The sequence below is a fragment of the Erpetoichthys calabaricus genome, chromosome 13, assembly GCF_900747795.2.
Source record: "Erpetoichthys calabaricus chromosome 13, fErpCal1.3, whole genome shotgun sequence".
Classification (NCBI taxonomy): domain Eukaryota; kingdom Metazoa; phylum Chordata; class Cladistia; order Polypteriformes; family Polypteridae; genus Erpetoichthys; species Erpetoichthys calabaricus.
In genome coordinates this window covers 112,964,212-112,976,213 of record NC_041406.2, presented here as the reverse complement: position 1 = coordinate 112,976,213, position 12,002 = coordinate 112,964,212, and the positions used below count along the sequence as shown (strand labels likewise).

Here is a 12,002-nt window from a genome sequence, read left to right as displayed (position 1 = left end):
AAATGAGATGAGCGGAAAAAAAGAGAGGGGCGAGGAGAGAGAGAGAGAGAGAGAAAGAGAGAGAGAGAGTGAGAGAAAGAGAAAGGAGATCGAGAGAAGAAAGGAGCCGTTTTACACATTCATGTTCCAACTCATCACTTCTGTTCATTGTGCAATTCCACTGCTTGCTTTTTCAGTATCCGGATCATCATCACGACAACCAGTGCAGAGAAACCCTGGGGTTTTTGATTCCTATCAGCCATTGCCAAGGACTTACACAGTGAGGTCGTTTTGTATTTCGAGAAGAAGTAAAATATCACTTCAGCCAATATATAATTACCGCCGGACTCATTTACCACATACATTTCAAGTGCCGTTTATCATTAATCTGTGTTTGTGTTCTCTGTTTATTCATTTATTGTTTAGGGGCAAGGGAGGGTTTTTGTAAATATTATTATTGTTTATTTATGTGTTCGTATAAATAATATATATATATAATCATTCACTGGTGTCTTTGGGATAGTGGTGAATTGTGTGCACATATATAGTATTGAGTATTTGTCTGTCCTTGTGTGTGTATATATTTATCCACTGTCAATATATTTGCACTTGATTTTACATTGCTGACTTGTAGTGCCTCTTATTTCATCGTTTGGGGGAAAAAGGACTGTTTGTAGGAGTACGGCGTGTTATTCGCTTGAGAATCCTCAGGTTAGCCAAGGCAATAGTCTTGGTAGTGTAGTTGCCAGTCCAGGTAAAGGGGTCGGCAGTTACAAGCTTATATCAGTGCCAAGGTCAAAAGTTTTGTTTTGATTCAGCACTAGTCATGAAGTAAGTGGATTAAAGCAGTTACATATCTTATCTGTCCTGTCACAGTGCTATGGAACTAACAGTGAAAACCTGTCATTTTGGACTATGTTCCTTTGTATTTGCCTTCCATTTGCTTAACAGGACAACAAAGGAGATTAAAGATATCATAAGAGTAGTTTATTGCAGATCCACTCATGGAACAGGAAAATGAGGACTGGTGAGACAAATAAGCAGTACAAGGACAAAGCAAACCACAAAGCATGAAGTAATCATACACCAAAGGAAGTGAGAGTGACGGAAACAGAAAAAAAGCTCAACACATAATCATCATGACAAAAAACATGGCTTCTTTGTGTGCTCAAAAACATGGCTTCTTGAGTGTATCCAAAAGAGAATTAGAACAGGTCCATGGCATGGCACCCCACTAGCAAACAGTACGGCAGACTTACAAATGAAGAGATGTAAGGAAACAAGAGGTCTGGGATAAAGAAAGAAGAACAGAGATGCTGTAGATATTGTAAATAAAAATTCACAAGCAAGAAAGCAGAGAGGACAAAATGACAGACACATATGGACTGGTAGGAAGAGACAATGGCACATAGAAGGGAAACACCAAGACAAGGCCCTGCCAAAGTGCGACCAGTACAGACCAGGGGCCTCATGTATAAACAGTGCATACGCACAAAAATCTTGCGTATGAACGTTTCCACGCTCAAATCGCGATATATAAAACCTAAACTTGGTGTAAAGCCACGCACATTTCCACGGTTCCTCACACCCTGGCATACGCAATTTCTCTGCTCGATATTGCAGACTGGCGACATCCAGCGTCAAAGCAGTACTACTGTTCCTGTGTGGTTACCCTTTCTTTCTTAGACCCACATTCCTGACGCGGCTTTATAAATACACTGAAATTAACTGCATATTGTTAATTAGTGTAATGCATCTGATTGTAATTAACCTGTAGAAATATAATGGTTCAGGGAATAGCCATAGTATTCCAAATACCATAACTGCTTTAGCGTTGTTACTCTCACTGCATCTTCTTCTTCTTTCAGCTGCTCCAGTTAAGGGTTGCCACAGCGGATCATCTTTTTCCATATTACTCTCACTGCATCACTCAGAGTATTTATATCACTGTATCTGAGTGGGGAATCACAGCAGCAGCTGATCGGAAAGAGAATTATCGGTATACAGTTTCAAGCACGCTGCCTCAGCCACGGCAAAATGGTTCAATGCCTTTCCTGTATGGAATTCGCAGTTCAGGAACAGTTTCATCCCAAGAACTATAAACGCACTCAATCAAGTGCTCCTTGTAGAACTGTTTGTACTTATAAGTACAATTATCCCACTGTAAACTTGCACTACAGTTATAAAATTGCACAACCTGCGCCACTTTATAAAGCAAAATATGTTGATTATAGTATACAGATAAAACTTTAACTTCATTTAATAATCTATATCGTTAATAATTAAACATGTGATGACACAGTGCCGCAGCGCAAGCTAGTTCACGAATTGCTCCTGCCTTGCGCTGTATTCTTACTGGTACTGACATGACACTGGAAGGACAGACGGATAGAATAATTAAACATGTACTACGAAGATATTTCAATTTTCCTTAAACGTTTTGAAGAATCGGCGTTCTAAGCTTACAGATGGCTTAACGTCTATTACAGAGCTGATTGTGTGGCGATTGGGTATTTGGAGAAAGAAAAGTAAGGACAGGAATTGGAGGTTAGTACGTTTGAAAGAGACAGTACTTCTGTAATAAATTATTTCATCGAAGGTCACGCATGGCGCAGCAAGCTATAAGCCCCTCATAGCAAGCTTCTTGTGTGAGATATGAACAATCACTGCGCCACCGTATTCCCATGTTTAATAACATGCTTTCATTCCTATCATCATGAAAAAGATATCACGTATACATCTCAGTATTTTAATTATTCAGAGAGCTGTAATATCACGAATGTAATGGATTCTGTGTCCTGTCGGAGAAAGAGAAAGAACGGAAGCACGTAGTGAGTCACACACATAGAGCACATAGAAGATCAAACACAGAAAAAAGCATTTAACGTGCTACTTTAGTTACGATGGGATTTGAGAAACTAGTAAAATAAACTATTTTAAGATGAAGTTTATAATGTTCTACTTTAATGACAAAATAAACTGCGTGATTAAAGTGGAAATTTCAAGATTAAAGTTGACATTTTGTGCTTTTTTCCCACTGTGTGCCTATTTTTTTTTTCTCTGTATCCTAATAAGCTTTCATATGACACTCAGACGGTGGGCTACGAGTCGCCTTTTCACCCGAACTTTGATATGTGACAACTTTTTTATTAAGGGCACTGTGCGACTTTGTGAACTTGAGCTTTCGAGTTTCTTCGACACTATGTCACTCAATCAGCTTCATTTTGTTGATTATACCACTGTTTAAACCAACAAATAGTACGTTTTTCCTTGCCTCCACTTGGTAATCGCTGAAATTCTTAGATTTTCCCCTGTGCTTTTCCCATTGTCTTTTCACAGAAGGCTGAGCTTAAGGGCTATTTATATTGATTTGCATATTCAAAGAGGTGTAATTCTGGGAGGAGTTGGGGCGGGACAGAAGGTGCGTGCACGTGCGTTACTTTTCACGCTGATCGGGATTTATGTAGCGGAAGAACGTGGAAGTTTGCGTACGCAAAGATTCCTGCATCTGGATTTTGCTGTGCGTAGGCACATTCCAGCCTTTGTGCTTACGCCATATTATAATGTGAGTTCTACGCACGGCGTTATACATGAGGCCCCAGTACACTAATGGAAAGAAATGCAGATAGGCAGACAGAACAAGACAGACACCAATAGAAAGGCTGATGGACTGATGCGAGGATTAACACAGCACAAAACACAGGTTAACTGGCAAACCCATGCATGGACAGACAAGAGGATGACTCTCACCTCTGCTCCGGTACTGCACAACAGCCACAGTGATATGGACCTCCCCAGGGTGGGCAGCACTAGAAGAGCTAATAGAATAGTAGCGAGGCTTCAGAAGAGGCAGCTGACTGAGGAGCAGGGAGGTGGGCAGCATAATGGATGGAAACTCCTGCAGTACTTCCTCAAGGGTAGGTGCATTGTTCCATTTCCAGTGATCATACTCACGGCCAACCTGCAGGTTAAAGAATAGTGTCAGAGTCCTTGTACATTCCAGGTGTGTAAAATGAAGACTTTCCATCTTAAATGTACCGTATCATATCTGAGACCCAGGGTTAAAGCAAATCTGCTCACAAAATGTCCAGGCATAACTTCTACACCCCAACTCCCAGATCACACCTACCTGGGTGAGAACACTAAGTCTTTTCTTGTCTTGGCTGGAGGTGGCCAACTGTAAAAGACTGGAAAGAAACTGGGGGCTAGGAGTCGATGTAAGATCAAGAAGATGAGACAGTGCCTGCCGCAGGGTGCAAGGAGGCAGGCGGTCAGTGCATACCCATGAGCTCACACCTGAAGAGAAAAGAAGCAAGTTCATTAATAAGAACTGTCCAGCCTTTCCTAACTGACCTGGAATTCTGCTCTCTGCTAAATGCTTTGACATACTGCAGAGATCACTAAGTCCCCAGTTCCTCTGAGCTGAGCCATGGAGATCCAGTGATTACAACATAATATAACTTCGAATTCATGCCCCATATGGGATCCTGTCATCTGAGTGTCACCCAAAAGAGATACATGTGTACTTATGAATATCGCTAATAGACAGATTCTGACATACTAACTAGTCCCCTGACTTACCATTATTTTCTTCCAAGGTCTCAAGGACAATGTTCTCATTGATAGGTGGAGGGTCTATAACACGGGCAAGCACAGCATCAACTAGTTCTTGCCGGTTAGAGGGGAAGATCCCAAGGTGATCTCCAGGGACGTATTGCAGCTTCTCCTGGTCTCTGGTGTCCAGGCGCAGTAAGATAGTTTCACGGCTACATAAAGAGAGCAGAAAAGGTGTACAGAGAAAGTGTTCTTTGGCATCTGACTTGCTCAAAACAGCACAAAATTAAGAATTAAAAGAATGTTTAAGTACCTGGAGCTCCCACTCTGCAGATTCTGCCTAGAGATGACCCAACTGAGAAGAACCCTCTTCTTATGTATCTTTGAAAGTGCTACAACGGGAAAAATTAACACTCTTCAGGTAAGTTAGACATCATGGCATTCAGTCATTTCTGACCAGAATGTTTCAAATTTTTAGCAATATATGCAGCTCAGTGGCAAACAGATTCCAGTTAGCGGTAACTCATGGTGGGGTAGTTTGCCTATGAAAATCTCATCACCAACAGCTCTTTTCTCAAGGATAAAATCCGACCTTTACTTTCTTAAGATGTGTTGACCTACCATTAATATTCTGATATTCCCCAATCTGTAATCTGACTTTCAAAATTCCCAAACACTGAATTGATGAATTGGATCCTTTTACAAAAATTAGTGAAATAATAAAAATCAAATCTTAAAAGGGAACATCTAGGACTTGCCAACCTGAAACCAGGTCCATGGGTTTCTCAGCAGTCGCCCTCCTGCATTTCTCAGGCTGCCACTGCATGCTCTTTGCAAAGACGCAGGTATCCAGCCCAAGGCTAGATTCTTGTTCAATGCAAAACGTTTGGCAGGCTGTCTGTTGAAGGAAGAATAAGATGCGGTTAGTAAGAGTGGACAAGTGCAAACTTGCAGAGATCTCCTGATTTTTTATATGTGCACCTCAGACATCAGTAAACTACCCTCAAGAAATGAATTGCAGTGTGGGTAAAACAACAATTGTCATCAAAAGACAAGCAGGGTCCAAATCGAATATAAAAAGACAGAGCATCTAAATCAAAATGAGTTGAGTAAAAGGTGAAAAAATAATGAAAGGCAAGCTACTATAACTGAGTATGGTTGCCCAAAAAATATGTTAAGTACATTTAATGTAGTAACAATTAGATGAAATATTTAAGGACATGAAGACAGACATATACTGTAGATGAATGGGAACACATCTCAGTATACTAAATGGCTAAGCTCATAAAAGTTAGAAGGCAACATAAAAGCTGAAATTCAGTTTGGTGAATCAAAGGTCAAAATCTGAAATTCTTCATTTTTAAATGTTCATGAAATTCTTGTAGCAGCCAGCAGACTGAGTGCTTAGACACTGAGTAAGGCCAGTAACATGGCAGACTAGCCACTTACAGACCTTTCAGGTGGGATTTCATCCACAGGACAGGCTCCCCACAAAGTGGTGATTTAAATAGAATCACTGAAAATACCAAGGCATTCCAAAGGTCCTGAGTTAAAGGGAAACAACAACAATCCATTTATGGAGGGGCCCGGAGTTTGGAGGACATTCACTGTAACAATAAAGGAAATTGAGAAGAATGTAACAGTTATGGGGAGCCACACCACATGCACTTCAGAACAGGTCAGTCAAATGAAGCTAAACATGTTCGGGTCCAGCCAGTACTTGTATAGCTAGGAAAAACTTTGGTTGCTGCTGGAAGAGGTGTTGGTGAGTCCAGCAGGGGGTGCCTACCCTGTGGTCTGAGTGTGGATCCCAATGCCCCAATGCAGGGATAGGGACACTGTGCTGCAAAAATGGCACCCTCCTCCAGATGAGATGTAAACCTGAGGTCCTGACTCTCTGTGATCATAAAAGATCCATTGGCATCTTTGGTAAAGAGTAGGGTGTTTCCTGATGTCCTGGCTAAATTTGCCCATCATGGCTTAATCATTCTGGTCTCCTTATTATCCCCATTTCTAATTGGCTAATTATCTCTCCCACCTCTTTATCACCTAATAACTAATGTGAGGTGAGTGTACTGGCACAAAATGCACTGTGGATGCTGCACATCGGTGGTGGTTAAAGGTAACCCCCCCATCCCCCCCAATGTGTAAAGTGCTTTGAAAAACGCTATATAAATCCAAAGTAGTCTTCTTCTTCATCTACATGCTGAAGGTGTCAGGAGTCCAGGATGGTCAATGAAGTTCTGTGTGGTCAAGACAGTGCCCAGAGTTAAGAAAAAATATAAAGAAACCGCATGCTGAAATAGAGGATGCAAAGAGTTTCTAAACATCTGCAGATGTACAAGAGAGTGTAACTGTGATCGTTATTCATGAGCGTAAGGAATGGAGCGTGAAGTGACCCCAGTAACCCCATTGTTACCCTAGTGTCTAGGTGTGCTTTAATATCTATGCCGTAATTGTGCCAACCAGTATCAATTCAGTCTATTACAGGATGTGAAGAAGAGATTTTTACATAGAAGTTATTCCAAGTTGATAATACACATTTGCTTATAAACGTGTCTGCTATGTTAAAAGATGTATTTTTGATCTAGTCTCATACACATAATCATGTATGTAGATTTCAAATGAAAGCACTATTCGCAAATCTATGTTAAGTCACTGGATCGCAAATTATCAGATTTAAAATGAACTTTTTTAAGGTTGTATAGCCTCATCTTGTAGGCAGTGTGGTGTAGCAGTTAAGGCTTTAGACTTTGAACCTTGATGTGGTGGTTTCAGATCCTGCTACTGGCACTGTGTGAACATGAGTGAGTCACTTCATCTGCCTATTCCCCAAATAAAATGAAACCAATCATAACTTGAATGTTGTAAGACACCTCATATAAACACACCAGGTAAATAATAATCCTAAATGAGATGATTATAATGAATAATGATGGTGCACAATTTTTTGAATTATTAAGTTGAATACGTATTGCCCAATGGAGATGAATGAATTATTAGAATTACCTCTTTTCCACAAATAACACTCCTCACTCCAGCTGTTGACAAGCCTTGCCTTCATGTTCTGTATATGGATGAAACTGACCATACACAGTGACAGTGTCATTCATTGGTCAAGAGTTCTGTCTTCAAAAAGGCCTCCTGTGAGTCTTTTGGTTTGCCGTTGTGTATTTTCGCACTGATAATTCCAGAAGTAGCCATTTAACAACACTTTACCCAAAAAGCATTAGTTTTGCACATTTTGAGTATGCGATTTGATGAGTGACACAAATACTGTGAGATTTGTTTTTCATGGAATGTTTTTCACATTGTTTGCCATTGCACAGCACTGGTCACTAGACTTCTTTACCTCCATTCTGTCTGAAAACATGAGATTAACATTTTTCTTGGACACCACTACAAACTACATGGGGTAAGTAACACATAAAAATATCCTTTTTGGGTGTGTGATCCTTTAATACTTCAGAGGTAAGCCATTAATTGTCAGGGCTAATGTTCCTCCTTTAGATTTCCTTTGTCCATTAAGTACCTGATTGACCTTCTTCATTGATATAATTGATTTCATGACTTTACCATTGAATTTTTTAAGTTAAAGTGCCCTTTGAATGAAGTCATTACTGCTCTACAATATTCTACCTTACAAGGGAAACCATTTTGTTTATTTTTATTATTATTCTCACTCAGCATTTGCTTTTTCATTTTGTTTGGATTTTGCTATTATTATTCTTTGAATTAATTTACAGATATTATACTTGTTTTCATTATAGTTCTTTCAATCAGCACATGTAGTTACAGGTATTATTATAGATACTTCATAGTGTTTGGAACTTTGATTGGATTACCTTATTTACAGTAAGACATTTCTTTTTCATTGTCATACAGGTAAACTATCATCTTTCCTTCCTGTATTTTTGTTTGTTATTTACATATAATATTTTATGTTCCTTCTTTCAGGGTAGCATGGTGGTGCTATCTTGCAGTTCGGAGACCAGAGTTCACTTCCTGAGTGCTCCCAGCATGTGTCTGGAATACTCTCAGAGATGTGCAGGTTAAATAAATTGACCTTGTTTATGTTGTTTATTTATGTTCTTTATTTTGCCTTATACAATTTCTTGTATTAGGAATTTGTTAGTTTTCGCATACCCCTTGGGGTCAGAGCGCAGGGTCAGCCATTGTACAGCGCCCCTAGAGCAATTACAGGTTAAGGGCCTTGCTCAAGGGCCCAGCAGAGTAGGATCTCTTTTTTGGCAGTGACGGGGATTCGAACCAGCAAACTTCGGGATTCCAGCGCAGATCCTTAGCCTCAGAGCCACCACTCCACCCTAATTCAGAGCCACCCACGCCACCTGGCCTTGCTAAAGTGATCCTAGTGATGTCCCATGACCATGTCCTGGATAAGTGGGATAGAAAAATGGATGGATGTTTCACTTTTGTTTATGCATGTATGGTCTAGCAACCATGTCACTATCACAATGTCAAGATCTTAAGGAGAGGGGTGATTGCCTCCAGACGTGTTGGTAACACATACTGATTGAAAAAACCATATGAAAATAACTATAATAATTGTAATTAAAAAAAAAATTAAAATAGTAAACTCTAAACAAAAGTGAAAAAGTAAATGCTGAGTGAGAATAATAGCAAAAATAAACAAATGGTTTTCCTTGTTATGTAGAATATTGTAGATGCAGCAATAACCTCATTCAAAGGGCATTTCAAAAAATACAATGTTTGCATTTTTATAACTACTGGGATATTTTGGACCTTGCTTTGGACTTTTTGGACCTTATGTCAAAGCACCGATTGACCTCATCTTCAGCATTATGTATCTCTTTTCTTTAATTTCATTTTCCATCGCTTATCCAAAATCAGGCTGCGGAGGCAACAGTTTTAGCAGTAAGGCCCATACGTCCTTTTCCCCATCTGTACTTGCAAACTCATACTGTGGGATACTAAGGCTTTCCCAGTCCATTCCTCCCAGCAAGCCCAGAGTCTTCCACGGGATCTCCTCCCAACTGAGCATTCCTGTAAAACCTTCACAGGGATGTGTCCAGGTGGCATCCGTATCAGATGCCTGAACCACCTCAATTGGGTCCACTTGATGTGGAGGTTCAGTGGCTCTGCTCGGAGCCTTTCCCAGATGTCTGTGCTTCTCACCCCCTCTCTAAAAGCAGAGCCCAGCCACTCTATGCAGAAAGCTCATTTCGGCTGTTTGCACCTGTGGTCTCATTCTTTTGGTCATGACCAAAGGTGAGGGTAGATCAACTAGTAAATCGAGAGCTTCACCTTCTGACTCAGCTCCTTCTTCACTACTACAGATTGGTAGAGCAAACACATAACTGCTCTCGACGCCCCAATCTGTCTGTCGATCTCGCCATCCCCTTTTCCCCTCACTTAATGAACAGGACCCCGAGGTGCTTAAACTCCTCCACCTGAAACAGTAACTCACCTCCCACTCAAGGAGGAAAGGCCACCTTTTTTCTACTGAGGACCATGGCCTCAGATTTGGAGGTGCTGATCCTCATCCATGCCACTATAAATAAAAATTATTATTGATACTGATATTTTCATTGGATTTTTATTTTTGATACAATATCATATTTCTTTCTGAATCACATTTCAGTTTTGTTTGTACAATGTTTTATGTACTGTAAATGTGCATCTTAATATTTTCTTTTTCATTTATATGCCTATGTATATTGTCTGAGTGGGATTAGTACTTTGTGGCACCCGGCTGGGGTTCATACCTGGCCGGGACTCCCAGGAAGACAGGAGGAGGGCTCATGCCTCCTCCAGACCACGAGGGGGCGACCGCCCTGGTTGTATTGGGGGGCCACGGGTACAGGGCTTGGAAGCTCAACCCTGTAGGGGCCCGTGGTCACCTCCAGGGGGCGTCCCCATGCCTGGAGGACCCTAGACCCCAGCACTTCCGCCACACCAGGAAGTGCTGGGGGGATGAAGAGAGGGGACACCCAGAGTGCTTCCGGGGAAACAGCTGGCACTTCCGCCACACTGGGGCGTGTCTGTGGGAGATTGCCGGTGCACACCTGGAGCACATCTGGGTGGAGATAAAAGGGGCCGCCTCCCTTCATTTGAGGCTCGAGTCAGGTGGAAGAAGGACGAGGTCAGAGAAGAGAGAGAAGGAGGCGGTCCGAAGAAGTGGCATAGTATGGTTGGCCTGGACTTTGGGGGAGATTGGGGTTTGTGGCACAAGAATTGTAAATAGGATTGTGTAAATAAATGTGTGGTGGTGATTACAACATGTCTGCCTGTCTGTGTCTGGGGCTCGTTCCACAACTTCTTATCTTAGTTTTTTTTTATTTCCTGTAATTTTTTTATTTACTTATCTGTAGCACCTCATTACTTTAAGGCTCTGTGCCCTTTGATCAAATGTCTTGCTAGTATTATAGAATTGATGAGTAGTGAAGAAACAAAAAAGGGAGGATCTTAGAAAGAAACTTGAACAAATGGCTTTTCAAATCAATCCAGAGGTAAAGAACTTGAGCATTTTATTGGTTAGGGTCTATTAACTTCACTACCAAAACTCTGTTTTTTATTTAAGAAAATGCTGGAAAATTAATTCACACTTTTGGTTTTAGCTGACTAAATTACTGCAATGTACTACTAACAAGAATACTGTAAGAAAGACATTAATTGGACGGCAGCTAGTTGAATGAAGCTGCAAGAATCTTAACTAGTAAACCAGTCTTGGCATCGTTACATTGGTTACCAGCGTCCTTTAGAATTAATTTTAAAATACTTTTAATTGAATAGAAAACTCTTAATAATCCTAACTCTTCTTCTAATTTGGAGTGCCTGTCCCCTTGGTTCACCTCTTGAACAATGTAAACTGACGCTAGCTTCACACCACTATACGTATACTACACTTTGACACCTTAAGGGTGCAAACACACAACAAAGCCATATTCTTTGTGGCACTTGTTACATGCTAACAGCAGGGAAGTGTGTTTAGGTGCACTACTGTAGGGTGAGGAGACTGCCAATGTTCAGTAAAATAAACACAATTCATTTAGGAATCGAATTATTAATTCCAGGTGGTATTTCTGTCTTGCAAATGCTCATGCCCATCACATTATTTTAGCCTGTAAAGAAACTTTCCCATTATTTTTAAGGAAATATTATAAGTGACCCCAGTTTATACCTCAGCCATAAATAAAACAGCCACCATGACGTCAAATGTGGAAGAGAGATAAGCTGATGATTTCGTCACAATCTTCTTCTTCTTCTTCACAGCACATCATCTTCTTCCTTATCTTTTTGTCTTCTGCATCTTGCTCTGTCACCCCCATCACCTGCATGTCCTTTCTCACCACATCCATAAACCTTCGCTTAGGCCTTCCTCTTTTCCTCTTCCCTGGCAGCTCTATCCTTAGCATCCTTCTCCCAATATACTCAGCATCTCTCCTCTGCACAAGTCCAAACCAACCTAATCTCACCTCTCTGACTTT

The 12,002-nt window shown here is 40.8% G+C and overlaps 1 protein-coding gene across 1 annotated transcript in view; it reads right to left on the bottom strand.

Moving 5' to 3' along the window:
- Positions 1-12,002, bottom strand: part of LOC114663801 (nitric oxide synthase, endothelial-like) — a 60,726-nt gene that overhangs the window by 9,807 nt on the left and 38,917 nt on the right. The window contains exons 17-21 of the mRNA XM_028817723.2: positions 5,296-5,431; positions 4,847-4,925; positions 4,561-4,745; positions 4,109-4,275; positions 3,730-3,940 (exon numbers count right to left, since the gene is read on the bottom strand). Of these exons, the coding sequence (XP_028673556.2) occupies positions 3,730-3,940; positions 4,109-4,275; positions 4,561-4,745; positions 4,847-4,925; positions 5,296-5,431 (778 nt within the window). The remainder of the gene's footprint in view (positions 1-3,729; positions 3,941-4,108; positions 4,276-4,560; positions 4,746-4,846; positions 4,926-5,295; positions 5,432-12,002) is intronic.